Consider the following 27971-nt stretch of genomic DNA (forward strand, 5'->3'; position numbering starts at 1 on the left):
ATGGTCATGCAGGGGCTTCACAGGTGAGGAAAGACTATAATTGGCTGAGAAAATATAGCATAAAAGTGACTTTTCACAGCTATTTAACAACTACTGTTCCTTTTTCATCTGTATTATTGTAATAGACAGAGCAGGGAGAAGGCAGCAGGCAGTGGTCAGGACAGAGACAGGCTGCAGCACTGTCAGGGAGAGGCTTCACAGGTGAGGAGAGGTTATAACTCATGGCGACACCCCTGCTCTGGGAGGAGCCTCAGGAAGACAATAACCTCTTGCAACAAGAAGCACGTGGAATTTTTTTTTTCTTAAGACCACTTCCTAAGTTGTCTACTCACATGTCATTGATATAAAAAAACACAAATAACATTTAGAAATGTATTTGTGAGTGGAAAATGTAAATCATTCACTTTGGCAACTATAGTTGCCGGTGGGCTTAAATCTACTCAGGTGGGCAGAGCAGCAGTATAACTGAACTTGTAATTTCTACTATTTTTCACATCATTTTTACCATGTTTGGCATATTACATAAATACATGCTATTTCCACAAGGTGCACTGTCACAATCAATGTTGTTTCAAATCGTTGACATGTCCTAGACCTAGACTGTGATCTAAATCTAATAATAATTAATCTAAAAACATAGTAGCTTCGTGACAAAAACCTGGCATGTAAAGGGTTGAAATTCTGAAAATGAATGAATATTTTATATTTATGGTTACGACTGATGTTGGTTAAAAAAAATAACTCAATGAAAATAGAGACTAATGTTAAGTAATATTTTTAAGGCTTGATTCTGAAAAGAGCATTTTGTGCGCAGATCAATACGAGTGTGTAATATTAAAGCAGGCCCTTAGGGTTAAGTTGGATACAGATTCCTTCTTGCTCTCATGAAGGCACGAACGATCATGACTGATGTTTGCCTAAACTTTACCAAGAGGTTATCAATTGCCCAAAGTTTTTAGAGACACACTGAAAGATAATCCAAACCTAAGCAGCAAAAGCAGAGATTAGGGCTGCAACTAACAATTATTTTGATAATCGATTAATCGGTCGATTTTTTTTTTTGATTAACTGATGAATCAGATTTTAAAAAATAAAAATAGAAATAATAATAAAATAAGCATTTTTTTCTCCCATCACTTTGTTCAAAAACAGATTATCATTTACAGCAAAATATTATTAAATTAAAAATAATAAATAACTACAAAATCAAATATAAAACAATCCAAAAACTAAATGACCGTTTTTTTTTCTTGTTTTCACTTTAAAACTGAACAAACGTTTTTTTGTCGAGACTTTTGCTTTTGATTTAGATGCTGTGTCATAACCATCATGCTCGCGATGATAATCGATGATAATCGATTTTATTGATTCGTTGTTGCAGCCCTAGCAGAGATATCACAACTTCTGTCCTAGTCTGAGTAAAGCTCAAGAACACTGAACCCAGCAATGCCCCTTGTGTGTCTTGCACGCCCCCAGTTTCTACAACCATTTTCGACATTGCAGATTAGTAGTCTGATAAAAGCTTAGACAAAGTTCTGCCTTTCTTCACTGCAGAACAGACAATCTATATTGTCTGTAATGTCAACATCTCTGCTCTGCTCTTTTTCCGAAGAAATTTACAATCCAGCAACTGAATTGTTTGTTCAAGGCAGTAATAGTTCTGTGGATTTGAATACCTAGACCAATTAAAGGAAAAATAATTTTGTGCATTTTTGTCATAGCCATTTCTAATAATAATATTTCCCTGTAACCCTCTGTAATATAATAACTGCTTGCAGTTCAGTTGCTTTTAATGCATTTAACAATGCCTCAGGCTGTATTCTGCTAATTAAATGAGGTTTTTACTCAAGAAATGTAATTTATTTTCCATCTCTGTCCACTCTCTTCTTTTACTCATCTGTGCCATTTTCTGCCTTATACATCTCAGTCAGTCACTTGCTGACAGATGAAGGAGCAATCTGCCACACAAACCTGCAGAGACAGAGAGTGAATAAACATACCTGAAGCGGTGTACGACAGGCCATTTGTCCATTCTAAAGGTCACGTTTCAAATTTCCGTGACAACAAAATAAAATCTATAATTCCAGTCCAAAGATGATAACTTTAAGACAAAACAATGATCTTGGATGAAGATCAGGGGTAGATATTCTGCAGAGTAGATGATTGGATAGATTGCAGGTGTGCGGCTTGGACCAGGTGAGTAGGCTGGAAGCAATCAGGGAGCTAGGGGAGAGGGTGGAGTGTCACGCTGACATCGCACACACACACACACACACACACACACACACACACACACACACGTACAGAAAGACACGAAAGCACAGGAGACATGAGAAAAATGCAAATACAAAGAATACAAATGGCATGGCTGTGGTCGTGACAGTATCCCCCCTCTGACCCTCCGTAGGAGCCTGCAGCCAGATCATCAAGCTTGGCGGGATGGACCTGATCCATATATGGTTTGTATTTCATTCTTGACTTCTCCTCAAGTATGTTTCAGATGTCTCACTGCTCTAACACATCTGAATTAAATGATTAGCTTGTTATCAGGCAGCTTCAGGAGTTCATAACGATGTAATCATTTGAATCAGCTGTGTTGGAGCAGGGAGAGAGCTAAAACATGCAGGACAAATGGTAGTCGAGGAGAGGTTTGGGAAACGCTGACAAAGTCTGAGATCCAAGGTCGCTCACCTCTTCTTCTTTGAGCTGTACCTTATCTCAGATAACTGTGTATTACTGTGGCTTAAACAGAATTCCAGCCATGAACATGTTGTACTTTGTGCTTTTTAAGATTCATCTGTGTTGAATGATCTAAACTAGAGCTGCAGTGCTGCAGTTTGACTCATACTGTAAACCGCATTGTTTAAATGTTATCTATTAGACAATTTTTGGAGTTCCTTTGTCATTGTGTCTTAAAAACATTGTTTTTATGATGATTTTTGGAACTACGTTTGGTGCTATGACCTTTAGGATTTTGGGTTTGATAGTGGTTTGACCAGGGCTTTGACCAGGTAATCTTGCAGATCCCTTTTTCCCCCCAAACCAGTAATGATGCTATGGTCATGCAACTTCTCACTTTATCTTGTCAGTTATTTATTTAGATCACACAGTCAAGTTTTACTGTTGATAGAGAGTATGTATTAATAAATGGAAGCAGAGAAACCACTGACAGTGGTCTGCTCTGTTGAAATGTTTTAAAGCATTTTCTAAGGAAAGAACTAGAGTGGCATCTAGTGGTCAAAGCTGGAAACACTACTGGCCTGTTTTAAATCTTCCTCGAGAGTGCATATGTGCAATCTTTGATTTAACCACCCAAGCCTGGATGTGCTTTGGATTGTAACTTTTTTGGTGGAGTAGAGAATGAGCGTCTACTCCATATATTTATATTTTAGAAAGACCAAAGAAAGAATTAATACAAACATTGGAAATCAATTTGACCAGAAAATTTGGAATTTGAATTTAATGCGAAGTGTTTGGGGTTTTTTTTGGGTTTTTTTTGGTTTTGTTTTGTTTTTTTGCTGTTGCTAACATATTCGTGGCTGAATGGGAAAGTTAGAGAAGAAAAGACAGAGTTTGCACACTCGATTATGTGACCATAAGTATGGGATATGGTCTGGGCATGCATGCTTCTGCAGACTTTTTGAATGGGAAACCTGAGCTTTAGTAGCATGGACAAAGGTGGTAGAATTTTTTGATCTGTTATTTTGTTAGCTTTTCTATGGTGGTGTTTTTGTAATGGTCATTAAATAGTTTTTGTGTATTATTTTGTTTCACACCTGTAGCGTTCTTGTTCTTGTAGTGTTGGTTTACAGGCAAATAACAGGTCCAGCAGTCAAAGGTGGTGGACAGGTTTTGGTTCAAAGTTTGACTGGAAAGCCCTGAATTGAGTTCCCTTTTTAAAATAAAAAAGTAAATATGCTGCGCAGAACCGTGCGTGAACACAAATATAGCCTAGCAGGAAGTTGCAGGGTTTTTCACCTCTGCACCACAAAGATGCCACACATGTTACAGAAACATATCACTCTGAGGGTGCATGTGCCAAACTGCAGAAGGCACCAACAGAAACTCGCACATGACAAACATTTTGATTTACAAATATCGCAGCATCTCATACCAGCAGCAACACCACACCCTGCCAGACTGTTTTCTTTCCACTACTATACTGCAACAGGCATGCGTGCGCGCACGCCTGCACACACACACACACACACACGCACACACACACACACGCACACACACACACACACTTAACCAAGAACACATTCCTCCTTTATTACTAAGGTCAAAGCTGTTTCATAACGATTTTATGTTGGTAATTAGATATGACGTTACCAAATCTGGGATTTGTTTGAAGATCAACAAGAACAACAGAAACCTAATATATGAGTTTTAAAGTGGAAAGTGAACCATTTATTAAGGGCTTGTTGTGAACAAATGAAGTTTATGAAACTGCCAGATTTTTCAGGGGAATGTGATGATTCCCCTCCTGATTTAATAGCACTTTTGTTCATCTAAACCTCCCTATAAGCGTATATGCTCGTAATAATAGGCTCAGAATTCAAGAAATTACCTAACAAAGAGCTGTGAACAGAAGCACAGAAACAGCATACCGTTAGCTTCAACAAATTGAGGATTTAAGATTTATATTTTATAAGATTCTGTGTCTTTGTTACATAGGTTTTAGGCCCAGTGTGAGGAGAAGAGCATCTCTGGAGATGGTCCTTCAGCAAACGGTCAGTTCAACATCTACACGGGTAGCACAACCTTACACAGCAACAGTGGCTTTATTTTAAGACTAAACCATCAAACAATCAAACTCACACCTACACTAAAATGACTTGGCTCTGTCATTAAATCCATTAAAATCAGTAACGTCAGCCATGTGATGCTAACACTTCGCCCTGTCACCAGAGATTGGCATAAATACATACAAAATATTAGTATGAGAAAGATACAAAAATACTCTCTATAGACCGTTGTATAACCAATATCAAAAATATATGTGCATCTGTTTCAATATGTTTCACCCCAGCTATCCAGAGGAGTTAGCAAGCTTTAAACACAATGCAACCGTATTTTGGATTAACAAGTCCTTCACTTTTACTCTTACTTACTTACTGATTTTAAATACTCATCTAAGTGTATAATTTACCTGAACCATTTGCATAAGTTTATACGAGGGTCACTTGTTAAATCAAAACACGAGTGGAATCTATAACCTTGGTTTTCGAGTTTGTCAAGCCACATACAGTACATAGTGACCTTGTGTCCTTGGCTTTGAATTGGGAAGATTTCTGATTACAAGACACAAAACTCTGAGTCTATGTCATGGTATTTGACATTTTGTTCACAACCACAGATGATGTAGTCTATAGCATCTTGTGACTTATATGCTCTGAATTTCTCACTGGTTGACATGCTATGATTCCCAACCAAATACGTCTCTACATCCTGCCACTGCATATTGGGACACTTAAATTCCATGTTATAGCTATAATGGAAACTTGGCTCAACTCTGAGAAGGGTGTGAACTTTGTGCTGAATGAATATGAGTTCACTTATATGCATGGGGGGAGCCAAAAAAAGGAGGTGTGGCTCTGTGCGTAGACAGGAGCCTTAATTACAAGGTACTGGAAAGCATGTCAACTTCTATTAGAGGGTGACTGAATGCATTTCTACAGAAATCTTCATGGGAAAAAAGAAAAAATATAATTGTCAGCTGTGTTTACAAAGCACCCGGACCCAGCATTGAAATATTTAAGAATAGGATAGCAGAAATGATCACAAAATGACTGATGAATTTATTGATACATTGCACAGTCAGTGCAGCGCCTTACAATTTCGGCACCCTCGCAAAGCTTCCCATAGGCTACACTTCCCCTAAATATGGTAAATAATATAGTAAAGGCACTTTCAATAAACAACATCAGTGACTGTGACTGATAAGGATGACAATAAAAAATACAGGAGAGGGAAATCAGACAAATCCATAAATATTTTAGAAATAAATTACAAGCACAAAAGTGGAATTAGGTACAATATATGAAGATAACATTGACAAACCTTGTGAGACATTTCTAAAAAAATATTTAATTAAAAAAAACTCTCCAATAAAACAGTTCAGCAAGAAGGATAGACTGTCGATGTCAAAGAGACTAAAAAGTACAGAATTCTCAAAATATAGAACTATAGAAGCAGATAGGTCAAGTAGTATTAAGCAGTCAGTCAGTCAGTCATTTTCTGTAACCGCTTGTCCTCGTAAGGGTCGCAGGGGGGCTGGAGCCAATCCCAGCTGTCTTCGGGCAGAAGGCGGGGTACACCCTGGACAGGTCGCCAGACTATCGCAGGGCCGACACATAGACAAACAACCGAACACACTCACAGTCACACCTAAGGGCAATTTAGAGTCACCAATCAACCTGAGCTGCATGTCTTTGGACTGTGGGAGGAAGCCGGAGACCCTGGAGAGAACCCACGCAGACACGGGGAGAACATGCAAACTCTGCACAGAAGGGCCCCCGCCCGCGGCCTGAACCACCGAAATGAACCCCGTTCCAACTGGGTTTCGAACCAGGGACCCTCTTGCTGTGTGGCAACAGTGCTAACCACTAACCACCGTGCCGCCCAGTAAGCAGATATGCAAAAATGAATATTATAACAAACAAACAAACACAAGCACACAGAGACAGCACTACATGTGACGGTAAGACAGTGAGCAGATTTGCTTGTTGACAGGTGCAAAGAAATGCCCTTCTGGTGTGAACAGCCAGGCTAATGTTCACGTAACCATTGGCATATCGTGGCAGTTTTTCGTCCATTGAACATGGCTTGTGCATATTCTAAACCTCTTCAGAGCACCTCATAGACTCTAGGGAACTTGCTGATGCATGAGTAATTTGCCATACCATCCTGCTTTCAGTAACAGGGTCGACAGCACAAATCATATGTAAAGACATTCTAGCATTAAGTAATACGCCGCTGTCTTTACATGTGTGGATTATGGGTTAAGTGTGAAGTAATTGGATCTATTGTGTCACACCTGCAGGCTGTTGCTGTGGTGAAAGCCAACTGTGGAGACTATCTGGTAAGAAAAAAAGGAATATGGCTTCCCCTGCAAACAACGCTGATGTAAAATGTAGACTACACTCAATGGAATATAATGACCGTAATTCTCTGTTAAGCTATATAGTTGTTTCTGAAACTTTGACTCACAGCTGAACACTTGAGTTTGAGAGAAAAATTATGTTGTTACCTTCCAACACATCTGTCTGAAGAAACTCAAAAAACCATCAAGTGCCCCAATGTAATTATTGCTTTATGTCAAGAATAAACATGAAACAAGAACATTTATTGATTTTAGACAGGTAGGAACTAGCTGTCACATCACTTATGAGGTCTACAGTATATGGGTTTATTGACTTGAGAGAGAAATAGATTCTTACGTGAGTACCATCAGTGCACCCGACAATACCAGATAGTCTTGTTAACAGAAGTCCTGCTTCTTGTTTGGTATGGATGTGGATATAATGCCGAAGGCAGCACTGGGGCATCTAGGATACTCTTCAAATAACCAGGCATGCTGTTGTCTGACCTACATTTATCATTTCTCCCACAATATTTCGAAATGGCCCTATTTGCATAGAGTCTGAGTGCAATCAGAACCTGCAGGGCAGGTAACAGCATATTTCTGTTGGATACATGCTTTAGTTGAGGAGTGAGCTCATACTCAAACAGGGCTTGCCTGCCAAAGCTAGACCTCTCAATCATTGTTGGAACAGATGTTCAATGGCTCGGCCGATCACAACTTCACTTCTTGATGCCTTTTTCTTTATTCATTCTGTAATCGTTTGCCTGGTTCATACTTGGCATCAAAGTTACAACACGTACAGGTCTTAAGTCTTAAAGTTGAACTCACAAGTTGGTCTTAACCTTGTATTTCTAGGTGAGATATGTTACAGGTGTAACCCCAGCTGTCGCATTAGATACTCCTGAGGTGTTGAGGAACATGACCTGCCAAGAGCTTTATGATAGTGCATGATTTAAAGCAGAAGAATGCTCTGGTGGTTACGTGAAATGTGTGTCAAAAGATAATAACACATTACATAAAACATTTAGGGAGTGGTGATGCTGGCATTAACAGACATCAACAAGTTTTACAACCTAAAACAATGAACCTAAACATTATCTGCAGGGCCAAGGACACACTAGCCGATTCACCATCTTTTTATTGCTTTTTACCCCTTAAAATTGCATTGTGTTTACTTGAAGCCCATCTGAAGAAAACTCTGATGAATCCTATTGAATAAAAGGCAAAACGTTGTCCAAAAAATATTATATAAAAAGAGGAAAATATCAGATAAGGTCAGAACAAACAATTACAGTTTTGCAGAGCAGGAATACAGTTTTTTTAGTCTCCCATCATGTTTATCATCTTGTGACCCATCAGATTTACTGTATGCAGATGGCCAGTGCAATTTGTCATTGTAATGCTCACTGGCATGGCTTCTTCTTCACTTCTTTAACATGACTTGATAAAATGGACTAGAGTGCCTTTCTAGTCATTCGATCAAACCGCTTTCACACTACTGGTAATATTCAACCATTTGTGTACACATTCATACACTGGTGGCCAAGGCTACTGTAGAAGTCGCCACCTGTTGTAGTTTTTTAAACATTTACTCATTGATTGAACAGCCATCAGGAGCACTTTTGGCTTCAGTATCTTGCCCAAAGGTACTTCAGCATCTGGACTTGAGTAGCCAGGGAGCAAACTGTCAACCTTTTGTTGAGTGTACCCGCTTTATCACCTGAACCACAGCTGCCTCAACATGGACTGCTGCTTTTTATTTGATGCAGCAGTGATTGTTGGATGGAAAAGCTATCTTAAATCATTACACCCACGTCACAACCAATAAGGAGACAACAACTGACTGTGTGTTTGACAACACTGGTGAATTACTCAAAATTATCTTAAATTATATTTTATTTTTAGGATAAGACCAGCCATACAAATGTCCCCCACAATTTTAATTTGACATCTGAGCCAAATCGTCTCAACAGCTGGCCCAGACTTTGTTTGCTGCCTTCAGCACAGTGCCACCTCTGCCACATCTAGGCCAAGTCTGAATCTCTTCTTTGCAAGCGTCACGCAAAATCTCGACCAAATATCTCTGCAATGTTGGAAGAGCCAACTTGTATCACTTGCTTATCTACATTTTATAACAATGTATCCCACACCCAATTTCACAGTTTAATAGTGTAATAGAACAGTGTTTTACCTTAGGGGTTAGGTTTAGGCAATATCTATTTTTTGATACCTTTCTGAATTTTCACAGGAGTATTTGGTATTAAAGGGAATTCATGAATAAAAAATACCAAATGAGACCAACAATCTGTGAAAAAAAACAAATACCTCTATTGCCTTGCAGTGCTTCTAATGGTCTCACAGTAAGTAAACACAAATAACCAATCAGAGCTGGCTGAGTCACAAACTTTCTTATTTTACAGCTAAATAGTACACCAAAATAGCGTGTTTCTGAAAACACTTGAGGTGAAAAATAGGCAGAACCTCGATTCATATTTCATCATGAGCAGTGATTAACATCATTGAAATGTTCCTAAACCCTACTTTAACAATTGCATTATCACCAGCAAAATTTAATATGCTCACTGTGAACTTGGTTAGGAGTATGGCATCTTCCTTTACTTCAACCTACTGTTGCATTGTGAGTTTACTGAATTTTAGTAAATAACTTGCATTAAAAAACAGGTGATTTGTGCAACCCAGTGCACAGCAGTGCTTCTCACCTGAGTGGGATAAACCAGAATAAAGCAATATAAAAAAAATCAAAGTTCTTCTCTGTGAGAGTAAATCTGATGAAGCAACATGGAAAACACATAGTTCATTTCTTTCTGTTTTTAATGTAACAAAACAAGTGGCAATCCTGTTAGACTTTTGGAACCTAAAATGTTTTTCATTTGCTGTGAATTATTTGCTTATTTTTTGGTTTACTGTCAGTTATTTGCCCATTTCTTCGTAATGTAAAAATGACAAAATTGGATGCTGGGAATTAATACATTAGCTACGAAAGCTAATGTGAAAGGGTTTGACACTGAGAATGATCAGACTCATGACACTCTGCGGTTTCACTCACCTCTATTGAAATTAAATCTCTTTCCGCACTGTGTTTTAGTTTTACGATCATAAACTTTACTGGCTGACATTCCAAAGTTCTCATCAACTGTACTTCCAGCAGCAGGAGCTGTGATAAACCCACTGCTGACTGCCTACTCATTAACAAACAGCAAGCAGACCAAGTTAGTAACTAACTGATGAACAAAGTGGAGCAGCTAATCAATAAAGAGGCAGTTATTCCCTCTGGAGTTGGTACAGATCAAGACAGGTTTACCATATCAACTTTATAAGGTGATAATATGCAAATGTTGTGGTTACAGTTTGTTTTGCTGCCACCAGACGACCCAGTAATTCAGATAATGCAGCTTTTACAAACTTAATTTGATAATTAAAACTATTCATTCACTATTTATTCGTTTTGAAATGGTTCTAACTTGAATGATGACTAACGTTCATCTTTTTTCATCAAAACAGTCAAATCTGTAAGGTGCATTTAGACTTTTGCTAATGTGTTGAGTGATGGGAGAGCAGTAAGCAGGCAGGACAGGTTGTGTGGAGGGAGGAGAGCGCGAGTGCTGACAGACAATAAGAGAGCAGGGAGGAGCAGAGAGGAGACAGCAGCAGAAGAGGAGGAGAGGATGATGTAAGAAAAAAATTCTAACATCACTGCAGCAAACTGCTTCAGACTGTGTATTTACCGAGTGTGCACCTTCTACCTGAGACATGGAGGGTTTGTCAGCCGTCATTTTACTGCTTCACCTGTCTGTTCTGGTGAGTTAACACCTGTCCATGTGTCTGTGTGTGTATCGAGGGAGGGAGTCATAGAAAAGAAATAATGGCAACAAAAGGTTTATACAGAAAGCAAGTAAAAAGGCATGTGGGGGTAAATGACCCAGTCCATTCATTTGTGGTAAGGACTAATTTAAATCAATTACTTCTCTAATGATAAAAAAAATAATACAGAGGTTAAAAGATAAACTGCCAAGACTTGACCTTTTTAAATGGATAAACTCAGTTGACATTTTATTTTTAGTCCTAAAGTTCATAGACAGTTCTACAGTTGTAAATTCCCGCTCATAATGATATCAGGTCGCCAGAGGTCCATGTACATTAGTATTGTCATGTTACCAACATTTTGACTGTGATACCAATATTTACGATACTCAATACCAGAATAATACTTGATACTGAAATGATACTGTTTCAGTACTCCAAGAGGATTGATCCCATTTTGTTATAAATCCATGAGACCCACAAAGTTTAAAAACTACATTTACAAAGAAATCTTAACTAATCAATTATTATTTCATATAGATCAAGACAAATTTGCTAATCTATAGTTATATTTATTGGTCAAATATATTGATACTGTAAGTCAAATAGTGATTCTAACCATGTTTACTATTCTACTATTTGTTGCTCCAGCAACCCAATCACATATAGTAATAAGGATAATGTTATATTTGCTGAATTTAAGGTTGGAATGTGCCTTTTTTTTATTAGCCGTTTTGTCTGACACTGTAGTTTGAGTTAAAATTACCATTTTCACAGTCCTTTGGGGCATGCCTTGTGATTGGCCTACTGTGAACTTTGACTTGACTAATCTGTGAAGCACTTTGGGTTGCCTTTGGATATGAAATATAGTAGCCTACATAAATAAATTTCCCTTGCCTTTAGAAGTGACTCTTTTACTTGTAGCCCTAAGCTATTAAACTATTTAGGCAAATTGTTTTAAAAATGCTAAAACGTGACCCCCAAATAACTGGAGCAAAATACATTTTTCAGGGTTGAACTGACTTTTTCTAATCTACTTGTCATTTCATTTATGATGCAAAGTAGGCCTGTCATTGATACGTGATACATACTAGATATGTCTTACAAATTTAGCAGCCCATCACTTTTCCACCAGCTGGCCAACAAGCTTGTTTGCCAATCTGTTGTGTTTTGTACTTCTTGGAGCCATTTTGGTTTCTGTAACAGAGGTGGTTGGACAACATATTTTTATTGCACTGTCAAGCTTCCTTAATGTCTTGGGGTTTGCCATCAGCTTCATCTCTGTAACATTAACGTCAGATGAAGTAGTCCCTCCGTAGACTTTGTCAGCCTGTTTCTTTAATCAGCAAGGGTGTGGATGTGTTATTTCTGAAGACGACATGCTATAGAGGAAATGTTGAGGCAGAGACATTGCTTCTCTCTTTTAATGAGGCTCACGCTGTATAAATGGGAATGGACAGCTGCATGTGCCATGACCGACCGACTGCACAGCAGCTGACTTGACCACCTTGCTATTACAACTACCTCACAGAGATTCTGACAAATTAAACGTTTCATCTTATCTTGATAACTTACAGCAGAGAGCGATTTGACCTACAAAGAGAGCAGCTTGGCTCATGAGGTAGAGCAGGTTGGGAGTTTGATCCCCAGCTCCTCCAGTCCACATGTCGAAGTATCCTTGAGCAAGATACTGAAACCCAGATTGCTTATGATGGCTGTTCCATCGGTGTATGTGTCTGTTTGAGTGTCTGAAATTGAGCAGCATGGGGAACCATATATGGTAGCCTCAGCCACCAGTGTGTGAATGTGTGTGTGACGGGGTAAATGTGACATGCAGTGTGAAAGCGCTTTGAGTGGTCCAACTAGAAATACACCATACCAGTGCTGGTCCATATACCATTACAATAATTACTCAACATTGAGGAATTCTAATACCTAACCATGCTTCACAAAAAAGCATTGAAAAAGTACCACAAAAAAGGTACCTTGAAATATCTCTCCTTTAATAACCTCTTTATGCACACATCATTTGTTATCAACATCAAACTCATCCTTAATAATCAAGATGATGTGGTCCAACTTGATCTTGATGTACTTAACTGAACTATTTTGAGAATTTGCATAACATAAGTGCAGACATAGGTGTCTGTGACATGACTTAGAATTTAGGTCGATGTAGACATGCCCTCACTCTCTGGAACACAATAAACAAACAAGGAAGTATCTCTATACATATCATGCATGTGATGAGCTGCCAAAAGCTGCATGTACTGTTTCCCAGAAATGTTGATGGATATTTTTGGGACATTAATCGCTTGGTGACAGCTGTAGTAATTATCACAGTAAAGAGGGAATAAGTATTGGTTGGAGGACTTGTTGAAAATAAAAGGTATTTTAAAGGCAAAAGAAAACAAAGAATAAACATAAGCAAATGTAGGACAATACAGTAAGTGAGTATTGGGCAAGTATTGAAAAGGTGGATATAGAGCAGGGGATATAAAATGTGTACAAAACTTAAGTCTACGGTACTGACATGAAGCAGCTGCCTTCTTAGGAGACATCATGTCAGCAGACTGTTGAAACCTGTCTTTCGAGCCCTCAGCTGTGTTACACTGGCTTTGTTTGAGGGTTAAAGTAGGAGATTGTCTTAGGCCATGGTCAAACAGTTGCCCTGATCTCCCACCAGTGAGTCATCAAAGTGTCTCGCCAAAAGCAAAAGGTGAAAGACGAGAAAATGTATGGGCAGCATTTAATATTCATTATGCAAATGAAGCTAGATAATTGTGCAAATTTTGGCTGCGAACAGATTTTCTGTTCACCAATTGTTCCCTCGGGGCAGCAGTGAGTCGTATGTGGGTGCAGTAAATCATCTTGAAACCTTTAAGCAAGCGAACAAACTATATCTCTGTGATTCTTAACAAAGATAACGAAGGAGTGGGACACATTTGTTTGTAGCCTGGGCTGACTACAAAAACATTAAGCAGTTAACCGCAGAGTTCTTACCACTTGTCAAACAGCATGGCATGCTGTAATTTCACAATTTCAGCACTACCTGTATGTGCAGGAATTTTCCAGTGGCCACAGGCAGAGACACAATGTGAAACAGAAATTACTCAGCAAGCGTCATCCATAGGCAAATCAGAAAAACTTTTTTGGACCATTGCAAGGTAAGAGATGTGTCTGTGATACCGCTCACACATAGAATAAAAACATACATGTAGCATTATGGCAATATTGAAATTCGTATTAGTAATGAAAATACAAATCACAGTTTTGGCGGCTTACTAGTAAAATAGTATGAACTGCCTTTTCAGTTTAATTGATAGTTTTTGCTGAATAACTATAACTGATGTGAGATGAACAGACTGAAAATAATATCTTATCAGGTAAACCAAATGTATACAAAGTTTTCCTTTGGGAAAATATTAATAAATGAATGAATACGTTTTTTAAATTATTGTGTCATGACATATATGTGTCATGTCATGCACAGCAATCCTTTTCTTTAAATGACATTAAACTGAAAGAGAATAAAATGGAAACAAAAGCAGCAAACATAATGAGTTAACATTTGTGAAAGTCAAAGTTCACTCACAAAGGCATTTACCATGTAGCACTGAAGAAATCAAATCATATCAGGCCTTAGCAACAAAATTGGCTAACTTAAATAAATCAAAATTAAGCACAAACTTTCCAGCTGCATAGTTTGCAATTTGAAAAGGGTTACAATTCACAATAGTTGAGCATGTCACAAAACACTAATTCAGATTCCTAACAGGGTGGGCAATGTATGTATGTATTTATTTATTTAACTTGAACTGCTGTGGCTAGCTCAGTCCAAAATATTTTTTTTTAACAAAGAACAGACAGTCTCATGAGTTATAAAGAAATAAAAACTTTGAGGGACCAAGCTGCCAGGGTGAAGAGGCGTGATTACAGCAAAACATCTCAACATCTGTCCAGGAGACCTGGTGTGGTCACAACACACAGTCAGTGTAGTTCTTGTGTGTCTGTGTGTGTGCACATTACACAGTGTCAACAGCTCTACGGATGAGACATCTGAAGCATCCAAGGACCAAAAAAACACACCTGGAGTGAGTCATGTGTTGACAGGGTGCAACACTTTTTATTGGTGAATGAACACTGGAAGATGTTTGCTGCTGAAGGAGCTTCTGAATTTCATTCTTGTTTTAATACATTCTGTTACGTAACATGAATGACCTTAGCACAGAGAAAAAGAAGTTACATTTGTAGAAGCAAATCACAATGGTGACGTGAGATGAATGTCCTCCTCTCTCTGCAGCTTTGCGGTTGTGTGGGGGGCGCTGCACCCAGCATTTCCCAACACAGACGCCAGAAGAGATACTGGGTTACCCAAGCAAAGTTGCTTAAAGAGAATGTTAAATACGGTTTGGATGAAGTTATTGCCAGGGTAAGAATCAAATGTGAAAATAATGTTCAAATATGCTTAAATTTCAGACTGTGTTGATGTTAAATAAGTTGTTAACACTTAACTACTAATATCAACTTCAGATGCGTATGTGTACATGTTGATTTAACTATTTGAACTGACCAAGATGTGTTAAAGGGATATTTAAAACTGAAGCTCTGGGTATGGTTCTAAAAAACACAACATATTTGAATATGGTCACAGATTAAAAACATTTAACTTGGCCTCCTCTTGAAAGTTTGAGTGTTTATGGATTTGTCTATAAAGTTCTGACACTGAGTCACAACAAGATCTCACCCTTAACAAAATTAGACTGTTTTAATTAGTTACTTCCAAAATACTTAGTCGAGTAGTAAATACTAGGTTTTTGTTTTGTTTTTTTTGTTTTCATTTGAAGACAGAGCTGGGCTTCCTAACTCAGAACAGCCAATATAAAAGTCTTAAAGACCAATACTTAATAGAAAGATAATAAAAGTATTCCCAAACTCCCTGGACATGGAGAAATTTCTGGTCTGACTGGGAAAGAGGGAGGACTGATATGTAGCAGCCTGTCTCTGTGGACTCACATCTAAAGTCTTACAGTGATGGGGGACAATAATAACATCAAAAGTGGCAATAATATACAAATACTTTGGTTAAAAAGAGACAAGTAATCCAAGTCAGATGTTCAAGTTTAAACCCAAACTCCTGGAACATGAGCAGATGGTGTTTGTGGTCTTCTATAAGTGATGAAGGTGAAGACACTGGAGGTCTTACTGACTTATCAGTGATATTGTAATGCATAAATAACACTTCAATAACTTTGGTTAAAAATGTTTTTTCTCTATGCTTTCAGGTGATAAACAGTATACCCCTTTTAACTTGTTGCCATTCCCATTAAGCTTTACATGCTGAAGATCAGACTTAAAGATTTATTGAAGTTTCAGTTAGTTTTGATTAATTCATTAATTGACAATGTGTGACAGACAACATTGATTTATTGGGATTTTATTTAAAATGGCTTCATTATTGTTATGATGTTGGTGATTATTCTCAGATCAGGTCAGACTTGGATTCAGAGCGGACTCTGTACTACACTCTGCTGGGACATGGGGCCAGTAAAGATCCAGTGAACCTGTTTGTAGTGAATGAGGCCACTGGACTGGTGTATATCCGAGGAGTACTGGACCGAGAGGAGAGGGAAACCTACATTGTAAGGACTCAATCTCCACCCATAGTGGCTTTAATTGTCAGCAAATCAACATCAGAAGTTGTTGATAGCAAGATTTAAAACCATAGTCTGAGTGATTAACACAGGCATAAAATGTTAATATCTGATAAAATGATAGTGAATGCACTACAATATTAAGAGACCTTCTCAAGTCTTTTACTGAAGTGTACATCTGAATACATCCTTACCACTGCTGTGCTCTGACATGGAGCCATGAACATCTTGTGAATTGCCCCTTGAAGATGTTTGTGTGTGTGTGTGTGTGTGTGTGTTTCTGCTCAACAGCTGACAGGAGTGGCCAGATTTAATAACGGCAGTGTGGCTGAAAGCAAAATAGACCTGAGATTTGATGTGGAGGACGAGAATGACAATCCACCTATTTTTGTCCCTGTACCTCCAGCAACAGTCAGAGAGTCCAGTCCTGAAGGTAAAACAAATTTTCTGTTACCAGCACTCAAAAAAAATACATATCACCTCAATTTTGATTGGTTGATCAGTGTTATTGAGTTGGGAGTTTTGATTCTTTTTGAAGCCTGACACCTTAGCTTTGAACTTCCTCCAATGCATTCCCATCCTTGACACTACTTAATGCTGAGAGCAAATGATGTAGTTATAAATATCAAGACAGTCAGTGCATGGCAGGAGGGAGGGGAGAGGTGGGTGTGTCAAACAAATGTGGGACTTTTACCCAGCTCACCACAGTTTGTGTCTCATGTGAAACCAATATAAAGTAACATTGCACTTAAAGTTATGTACTTTATGTACCTAAATCCTGTCGTTTTGCCATAACGTTATGTAATTTACTGGCCTCATGTTAAATGATTTTGTTTCTGTGCCAGTGTTTAATTTTTCTGTATTTTTCTGGATGCCACTTTTTTGTCAATGCCAAAATGTACTGTTCCTGTCATAGATCCATATACAATTTGATGTTAGTTGCTGCTCTGTGGCTCTATTACTATCTACCCAGATAGCACGACAGAACACAGCCAGATGAGCTCTTGCCAAGTCAGTTTGAGTCATGGCTTGTTTCTGTTTGCTGCTTCCGTGCCCTCGACTCTGCTGCTGAATGTAAATGACGTTCATTAAACCACTACATTCACACAACCTCTCTAACTGCTATTCAATATGAATCACTTCAGCTGACAGCGCTGTCAACAGTTCAACAGAGGTGGCACTGATGTGCTAGGATTCTATAACTTTACTATTACCAGGATTACATACCCAAACTGGTGTGCGTGCACACACACACACACATATATATACACTTGAGGGGTCCTGAGGCTTTTGCCATGTAGTTGGGACCACATATATACAAATTTTCCTCCCTTGAAGGGTCCACATGTTTTTTACCTAATTGTGGGGTCCACACACACACACACACACACACACACAGTTGATGCATTGGTTAAGAGTGCCATATCTGAGTCGACTTTGAAAATTCCTAATTGAGGTACAGTCCTAATATTAACTTTGATGTAAAAAGTTGCTATATGTTGTCTTCCACTGTATTTTCTTCAGGGACTCTGGTTGGCAGAATCACAGCTACTGATGCAGACAAGGCCAACTGTTCTCATTCAAAGATTGCCTACAGGCTTGTGAAGCAGGAGCCCTCTAATGGCAGAGACCTCTTCTACATAGACAGAGAAACTGGATCCATCTATGTTAAAGAGAACTCTTTAGACAGAGAGGTCAGACACTACTGTGCTGGAAACATTGTGCTGTAAATCTGGCAAAACTTATTGATTCAAGTTCCAAATGTCCTACAAAGACTTTTGTGGATGGTTGATAACAGTGTTCATCTGTTTCATCTCTCATTGTTTTATAAACCTGTGTTGGTTCCTCTGTTGTCCACAGACACACAGCTCCTACATTTTAACAGTTCATGGAACTGATATGGATGGAAAACCTGAAGGCAACACAGGTACAGGGACCATACAAGTCAAAGTATTGGACATCAACGATAACCCACCCAAGCTGGAAAAAGATGAGGTATCAACTGTACCTTTTTTTCCCCAGACAGATCATTATAATATATGTTTCATATCCACTATGTGTATCTGACAGATGTGATTACCTCTCAGTTTAATATTTTTACCATGTTACAGAGATAACTTCTGATAAGTTTATGAAATAAACCCTGGTTCCTTGGCATTTTCTTTCTATATATTTATAGGATACATAATGATAAACTTGAACATTCTTAAATGAGGAATACAGAGAACATGTATAATGCATCAAAACACCAAAAAGTCAGAACAGAATTGCTTTTTTTAGACTGAAGTCAATATTTAATGTAAAACATTGACTCATACAAGCATAACAAAAGGGTGCTCAAACAATCAGTATTGAGGGAGCTCACACTAAATACTGGCAACTTCAGTCAGTTTGAGTTATTTTTTTCTCAAATATTAGCGTTTTAATACTGTATACATCTTTCCTGTATGTTCTGGTGTATTTAGTTAATGGACTACTGAGAAATGATTATGCATGATCATTATAATTGGCCTTAGACTTTTGCACAGTAACTGTACATCAACTCAACTGTAACTCAAAACGATATCATAAAAAAAAAAACAACCTATAATACAAAAAAGTCGCATGCCAGCAACAAGGAAAGCTTGTCTAGGGCATCAAATATGCAGGGTCCAGCACTGACTTCTTGGCCCCTTTTTGTTTTCCTGCTATGAAGTCCCACTTGTAGTCATCTGCAGTATCTTTTTTAAAGAAAGAAATGAGGGTGAAATTGAAAAAAAAATATTCAGAACATTTACGGTCAAAATTCTGTGAGTGACACTTCTATTACTATATGCCAATAGCACTCACCAACACGTCCTCAGTTTCACTGTCCAGAAGAGGACATTCATGTACATGTACAAAAACTGAAACAATATCAGCTTTCAGTTTACTGAAGTTTACAGAATCCAAGGATTTCCCTGGATAGTTGTTTTGATTAACTCTACAGACAGGGTAAAATTAATTTCACAAAGAAAAAAAAAACTATTTAAGTTACCACGATTGCAGTTGAACTGCCAGGGAAGGCACTGCAAATGCAGTTAAACTACCCCAAACTCTGTTAGATGTATGTCTCTGTTTCCAGTCTTTATGCTAACCTAAGCTAACTGCCTCATAATGAGCTTTACTGTGTATTATTTATCTACTCATCTCTCTCCACCATATACGTACGCAAATACGTATATTTCCTCAGTTGCTGAACTCTTTCTTTAAGCTATTAAAAGTGATAATGGTCAAATGGAAAATATTTCTTTTGTAGTATGCAGGAAGCATTATGGAGAACACAGCCCACATTGAGGTCATGAGGTTCAAAGTGCTGGATGAAGATGAGGAGAAAACTGACAACTGGCAGGCTGTTTTTGATATTGTCACTGGAAATGAAGATGGAATATTCAGCATAAAGACTGATCCCAAAACCAACAAAGGCATTCTGATGCTTGAAAAGGTAAATCTGTCTATACTACACCACCTGAATAACCTAATGCACAGAGTGTTAATTATCTCAGTAGAAATGAAATGCTTTAGAATTACTGGTTGGTTCATTCAAAATCTGCTGTAGATACAGATAAATTCATGGGTTTGCTGGCTGGAATCAGTCTTGAGTTGAGGACATATTTTACACCACAGAGGTTTGTCCATCTCCTAAACAAGACTTCGAATAGCTTTGTCAATCTATATCTGTGTTGTTGTTTGGTCTTTTAATGCCTTATAAGTAAACAACATGTCAAGAAATGTGTTAATAACTTTTCAGTCATCTGTGGGCTACAGTATGTGAGTAATTTGACAATGGGTTCATTCATTTTCAGTATTTTAAACAGTGACGTGAGAGTAAACTGATGAGGCTCCATTCTGTTTCTCCTTCCAGCCTGTTGATTTTGAGGAAAATCCCAATATCAAACTGGAAGTGGTGGTATCCAATGTTGCCCCAGGTGTGGGGGATGGGGACGGCGATAATGGGAGTCAAGGAGGAGGCGGAGGAGGAGGTGGAGGTGGAGGAGGAGGAGGAGGAGGAGGAGGTGGAGGTGGAGGAGGAGGAGGTGGAGGTGGAGGAGGAGGTGGAGGAGGAGGAGGTGGAGGTGGAGGAAGAGGAGGAGGGGGAGGTCCCGTTGCAACTGGTGCAGGAGCAAAACTTTACCCAGTGAACATCGCAGTGCTAAATGAACCTGAGGGAGCCGCCTTCAGACCCAGAGTGAAACCCTTCCCTGTTTCAGAGAACCCAGAGGATAATCCATTGAAAAAGCTGATTGGTGTATTCGCAGCCACTGACTCTGACACTGGACAGCCTGCAGAAAATGTTCGGTGAGATAAATTCACTTTACTTTTATCTTAAAAACTCAAAACATGCATCTCCATCAAACATCTCAAATTGTAATATTTGATAAAAACTAGTGACCAACTGTTTTAGGAAATCATCATTTTTTTAACATGGCCGAGAGACTACTGGTACATTAGGGGCTCTGCGAGGCGATGATGTTTTGTTGTGAACAAAATACATAAACTTAATCTAATCTAAAATCAATAAATTAAATTAAATCTAAAATTTACTTTTTCTTGTTAAATCCAACAGCAGAAGCATTGTTAATGATCTGATTAATTTCCAACCAATAAAGTTAAACATAATAACTGCTTTGATTGTTTAAAGAGTACATGTTTCTTCATGCTGTTCCCACAGATATGCCAAAGGATATGATCCTGACAACTGGCTGTTGATTGACCCAGAAACAGCAGAGATCAGACTTCAAAAGGCCCCAAACAGAGAGTCCCCGTTCGTGATTAATGGAACTTACTACGCCGAAATACTGAGTCTGAGTGAAGGTAAGATCTGTTTATGGATTGTAAGTGTAGCCTTCAAGTTAGCGAGCTGAGCTGAAGATGGTTTGGGGATGCAGAGAAACTTAAAAAACTAGAATCAGCCAAAAAGCCTTCCATTGAAGCGAACTATTGAACTGCTGTTCCCACAAGGGAAGACTTAACATTGTTGCTTGAGTAGTCTAAAGCTTCATTTAACAGTACTTTAGATATCAGCGCTGAACTACATGACAAGTTAAAGTTTGGTTGTTACTACTGATCACAGTGTCAACAACAGACCATCTTCCAATGACATCGCTCCAGCCACCATAGAGCAGTTGTGACTTAAAGCAACTGCGGTCCAACATCTCCATAACCCACTACCGCCACCCCTCTCTATGACATCACACCCATCTTTGACATAGTCCTTCAGTTTGATCTCAACTAAACACCTGTAAAGTTTCTTGACTGCATCATGCACGGATGTGACATAATTGTGCTGACAAACATCTATCCACAGAGAAACATATAAACACATACAAAAATGCTCAAAACAACTTTTGTGACATTTTGCCAAGATGACATACATACACACACAAACACACACACCCTCACAGACTCACACGGTAAAAACAAAACCAGCCATTGTGACAACGCAGCTTGTAATCAACACCCACTATGCAGTTATGTACAACTTTCAGTTTTCTAATAGACAATTTACTGTAAAGGTTCAGATTCAACAAGGTTTATGCTTTCTATTGTGAATCGCTCATCTTTTCTGATTCCTACAGGCATGCCTGTTAAGATGGCCACCGGAACAATAGCGTTGAAGGTGGGAGATGCAAATGATAACTGCCCCACACTGACCAACCACGTGGCGTACACCTGCTCAGACACTAAAGTGATCGATGTTTCTGCAGTGGATGAGGATGGAGACCCAAACTCAGCCCCTTTCAGCTTCCGCCTTGCAGCCGAAAAAAGCCAGAAGGAGTGGAGGGTTGAACCTTTAAATGGTGTAATACCTTATTTGTGTTAACATTGTTTTGACATGAAAGCCCTCAAAAAGTGGTTTTAACCTCTCATTACCCCCAGGAGGAAGTAGTGATTGTTAAAAAGTGGTTACAACGGATGGTGGCTGCTATTGCTATTGCATCTATTGCTTTTATATTAGCCAGACTCAAACAGTGCACATGACACAAGGGAACATCAAAAGAAGGAAACATAAATGTTTACAAATCCACCAACATTTTGCACTATACCACTGATACTCATCTTGTTCTTTCTTGCTCTTAGACACCAGTGCATCTCTTAGGGCTTTGAAAATGCTGTGGCCCGGTCACTACCAGGTTGCCCTCATAATCCAGGACCAGCAGGGCTTCGCCTGCCCAGACCCTCAGAACCTGGTCATACATGTGTGCTCCTGTGACGAAGGAGAGACCTGCAGACCAGCAGGTGCAGATGCTCGAGCAGCTTCTCTCAAGGATTCCTCTTCTACATTTGGAGGACTGGGAGTGGGAGCACTGATCCTGGGACTTCTGATACTGCTGGGTGAGTATGAGTTGTGTTAGGATGACTCAGAAATGATGCACTAACATGCACTTATATCTTAACATCTTAAACTGTGCTTCAACTGCAATGAACATTGCAAATCATTTACTAATACTGAAGATACAATGGGCTAGAAATTTTTTTAGATTTCTCTGTAGCTGTGAACAGTTAATAGGATATATCTTTTTACATCTTCTCCATCATCAAATATTTAATGATTCATTAGATGAATGGCAATTACTGCATTGGTATTTGAAAGCTCACTAGCTACTTTTTACCAAAGAAACCGATCATCATGAAATCTGCTCACAGAGAGGTTTGTTTGGTATTGAGTGACCTAGACATTATTTCTTGAGCAACAAGCTGCGTGTTGTGATTTTTTTCAGAAAAATACAATAACACTATCTCCATGTCAAGAAATCAGTGTGAGTGCGTGAAAAAAATTGTAACCTAAATAAAGTACTTGAACTTTAATATTTTGCCCTTTGTTGTGGTTGTGTTTTTCAGCTGTAGGTTTATTACTGATGACCTGTTCATTTGGAGAAGATACGGGGAGTTTCTCTGATTTTCCTTTTGAAACTCAAGAACATTTGATAAGTTATCATACTGAGGGCCAAAGCGAGAACAAGGTAAAATAAAACAGCGCGAAGACTATACTATGTCAGGAGTACACACAGACTGAAGAAAGCAGTGCTGAAGTGCTAAATATGAGTAAATTGTAAAAGAGGGTGCACAAGGTGAAGTTTAATATTTTGGTGAGTCATGTGCCCAGCAATAACTCCAGCAGCAAGTATATATGATAATACTATACTCTTATAAGCCTGTAGACACATTTAGATGCAGGGCAAATATGATGAGTAACAGTATCTGTAATTTATAACTCCTTGAAGCCGTGTCGCTTGGTTCAACGATCGTCTGCAGCACACAAATGGATGTCTCTTTTTAATTCCTATGCTTGTTTATTTTAGGAAATCCCTCTGCTCAACTTTCCAGTCCAGATGATGTCTGCTGTACCAGCCAACACTGTAGCTTCCAAAACCAAAGACCACACAGCAAATCTTGAGATGGGCAATGCCAACAAAATGTACATGTCTAGGTATGGGGTCGACAGCAAAGGATCCAGGATCCAAAGCAGCTTTGGAGAATCCAGAGAGACCCGGACAGAGTTTTACTCAATGGAGGAACAACTGTTACAGTATGACAGCATGTATAACATTGCCCTCTCTGATGAGATACTGCATCAGTACTACTCTCAGGTGAGGGACCGTTGGTCTGATGCTTCTTCATTATTACCCATCAATTATTATTAGTTTGGTCATTGTTAGTCATTTCTGAGCTGTAAGAACTTGTTGATGTCACCATACATCAAAGTCAGACAGGTTGACACAAGCAACAGTTTTCCAGACAATCAAATTCACTTGATTTTAAGAGTAAACTGAAAGAGGACACACCTGAGATGTTGTGTTTGTGTTTTCAAAACTATGTTACAGTGAGACGGTTCAGGTAATAACTTTATTGTTTACCTTAATTTTTGTGTTTTTCGTCCAAACTGACTTCTTTTTAGCGATGTTGCTATCAGTTAACTTGCTGAGTGCAGGATAAACCAAATGGTAAATCAACAACAACAAGAACCAGGTTGCAGAGCCCAGAATAGTCTTATAGAGAAGGTAATAAAACATCCCAGATGTGTTTCAAACAAACAGCAGAGACAGTGGTCTATATTTTAGGGTAAATGTATAATGTCCCTACACAAAATAAAACTGACACGGGACAGGTTTATTGATAATGGGCAGAATAATAATGATTTTTGGTGATTGACTGCTTAGATCAGGTTGGCCACTTGAAAATTGGTAGAATAATGGATATTGTGAACATGGTGGTTTGATATTTTTCAGATTGTCAAACAAAGCAACAGGTGGCAAATGTAAGTTAGTTTTCACTTTTCTAGAATTTGAAGAAAAAGTGGCCATATGAAATAATTATAAAAACTCTGTGTGCATGTTTTGATTATAACGGATAATGGTACTGTGATTTTTTTATTTCAGTGGCATACATTTTAGTTTGAGGCAAAGTAAGACAAGCCTTGTGAAAAAAAACTGTTATCAATGTGTCCTTTATTGAAGATGTTGTTTGCTCTCTGTGGTACTGATGTGTTAATGTCAATACTTATGTATTTTGACTTCAATTAGGTTTTGAATGCAGGACTTTTATTTGTTGACGTTAGGGTTTTAATTTTTACATCAATTAATCTTTGTCAATTTAACTATAGCTCAACTTTGATCACACCAGAGAACAAAGTCTCAATACTTTATGATCAGATTTGATCTTGTGCATCTTTTGTGAATGAGGCCCAATGAGTAGCCTCCCGAAGAGTGCCTGAGTCCACTCCACACAACAACAACCGAAGAGAAACTCCACAATACAAGAACTAATCGGACCTGCGAATTTGATAACGCCAGTTGTTGTGGCTACCCCATTCCATGACCAACATAGACATTTAAAAAGTGCATATCAGCTACATTACCGTCTCTATTGTATCCCAGCTGCTGGGCGATCATAAGCCATACTGTTGTTTGTTCAGTTGTTGAGGTAGTTTGCAGTATTTGTCATTCTGAAACCAAATTGATGAGACGTTTACTCATTTTGGCAGCAAGTTAGATGTGACCTGGAGGAAAGACATGAGTTGGAATAAAGGATTTCATTGGTCAAATATATATTTCCGTTTCTGGAAACTGAGATCTGTCAAAGGTTCTCTATATGTGTGCATTCATAAAAACTTATAAAATCTGTTTTAACAAATTTCATTATTAATTTTTTGAACAAATATCCATGCTTTGTGTGAGACGGCTTTTACTGTCCAGATTAGTGAAGCTGTGTTGGATGTAATTATTACTGAATTGTTTGTAGCGGCATTGGCAGAGACAAGAGTAACATTTCTTTCATTGTCTTTGTGTTAATGTGCAGAAAGCAAGCTGTGCAGCAAATAATCAGGCTGCGAGGGATTGTCTGCTTGAGTTTGACTACGAGGGCCAGGGCTCCTCTGCCGGCTCAGTGGGCTGCTGCTGCATTCTGGAGTCTAATGGCGACCTTCACTTCCTCGATAACCTCGGGCTAAAGTTCAAGACTCTGGCTGACATCTGTTCTCCTCCTAGACCTGTGACACCTCGAAGTATTGTCACCCCAGAGGTGGACAGAGTTGACCACATTATTGCGCCCTCATTGGAGACAACACCACACAGCATCCTTAGCAAGAGCTCAGAGCAAAACCTAAATGTCGGTATCAACGAGTCATCCTCTGGTGTTGTGGGCTTAAGCAAGACACCCACCAGCAGCATGCATGGGCAGTTTCCACACTTCACCAGCAGCAAAGCTCAGTCACCTGATATCAGTCCTGTTACCACAGCCATGCTGCCATCTGCGGCTCAGATGCTTCTATTACCGCAGCAGCCAGTCTACTACGCCACCAACCCCGCGATGCAGCCAGTGCATTACATAGTCCAACCACAGCTTCAGAGCACAATGCTGCTGGCTGAGGCACCTGTCAGCAACTCGCAGGGTGTGATTCTGAACGGGGGAAACGCTGCTGGGACTTTAACTCTCGGTAGAACAAGAGCCAACAGAGTGATGAGGGGGAACCAGGAGGTGGGAATATGGACATTTTCTCATGGCCCAGGAGCAGTGATGGGTGTCAGGAAAAGTGGTCGAAGGATCAAGTCAGATAGTGGAGCTGAGACATACCAGTATAGCACAAAGATGCGCACAGGTCGACGCATCAGTTTGGGAGAAGCAGAGTTAGAGGAGGAACAGCTAGTGTTCACACAGATAGGAGACAAAAGAAGAACTAGGTCGACAGCATCAGCTGAGGCAATTTTCATGTATTAAAATTAACCATAGACAAAATAACAGAAAGGCGGGCAAGGGCAAATCATTTTCAAACTACTGATAATTGGCAGAAAATCAGTTCTCTTCACTACAAAAGTAACACTGAGGGGATTAAACATTTGCAGAAACTCAATGCCACAACTGAGAGCTGATCAAGAAAGGGGAAATTCTGCAAGCTTGAGAGATGATAAACTGGTGATTAAGCCCAGAAGTCAACAGGTAACTTGCTTAGTGGTTGCAAGGTCTCTTACCTGGTTATGTGTTTTTTGTTCTTCTCAGAAGCTTCTCGGATTGCAAAGATATAGCGTGTGGTGTCCCAAAGACAGCTGCCTGGGCCCACCATTATTTTCACCAATGAACTGCCCTATGCCTTGAAACAACAACGACAACTCAACCATGTTCAGTACTGTGTCCACATGCAAAGACCTGAATGAAGCATTAGGCAATGAATTAGAATCGGTGTCTTATTTGGGTAGAGGTAAATTTATCTCGGATGTATCCAAGAAAAAGTGCATGTCTTTGGCACAAGAGGAATTCTTGCCTGTAATTCAAGTTTAAATCTATTTGTGAGAAGGATCCCAATATAGCAAGCAAGGAAAACTAAATTACTTCATCGTAGTAGATGATCGCTTGGCAAAGTCGGACCATATTGATGCTACTGTAGTAAAAATGAAGCAGGGTATTGAAAACAATAGAAAGGCCTCCCCCCATGTAAGACCATCAGTGAGGAATCAGATGACAGGCACATGTTGTTTCTCACCCAGGCTACTGTATGATTGTGTGGTTATATGCTGCTGCAAAAAAACAAAAGATATGAAACTACAGCTTGCACACAATGGCGCTGCATGATGAGTGTCCCATTGCTTTTTTAGAACTAATGTCACAAAGTTGTATTGCAATCTGGCGTGGTTGGCTGCCGAGAAGAAATTTACTACTAGTTGTCTCATAGAAGTGTAAACGTAGATTGTAAACCAAACCTCTTTGCAGAAAAACTTGTACGGACAGATTTTTTTGTATAGTCATCATGCAGGTCACCAAGGTCATCTTGTACCTTTTAAGTCAAAAGCACAAGTAAAACTGTCATTTAAAGAGCCTCCAGCTAATAGAAGTCATACCTATGTACATTAAACAAATTAGAAGCAAATATATATTTTTAAAAAAATCTATAAAAA

The 27971-nt window shown here is 38.9% G+C and overlaps 1 protein-coding gene across 1 annotated transcript; it reads left to right on the plus strand.

Moving 5' to 3' along the window:
* LOC121963045 (desmoglein-2.1-like) lies at nucleotides 1–26799 on the plus strand. Its single transcript, XM_088077324.1, has 16 exons — nucleotides 1–23; nucleotides 126–201; nucleotides 7046–7084; nucleotides 15213–15341; nucleotides 16396–16551; nucleotides 16855–16996; nucleotides 18088–18257; nucleotides 18424–18558; nucleotides 19841–20026; nucleotides 20447–20880; nucleotides 21254–21396; nucleotides 22161–22382; nucleotides 22663–22917; nucleotides 23425–23546; nucleotides 23886–24173; nucleotides 25882–26799. Exons 1-16 carry the CDS (start codon nucleotides 1–3, stop codon nucleotides 26797–26799), a joined length of 3438 nt encoding a protein of 1145 aa, XP_087933450.1.
* The last annotated feature ends 1172 nt before the right edge of the window (nucleotides 26800–27971 follow it).

This window comes from Plectropomus leopardus, chromosome 5 (genome assembly GCF_026936395.1).
Source record: "Plectropomus leopardus strain MGB_pleo_1.0 chromosome 5, ASM2693639v1, whole genome shotgun sequence".
In the NCBI taxonomy this organism is placed as follows: domain Eukaryota; kingdom Metazoa; phylum Chordata; class Actinopteri; order Perciformes; family Serranidae; genus Plectropomus; species Plectropomus leopardus.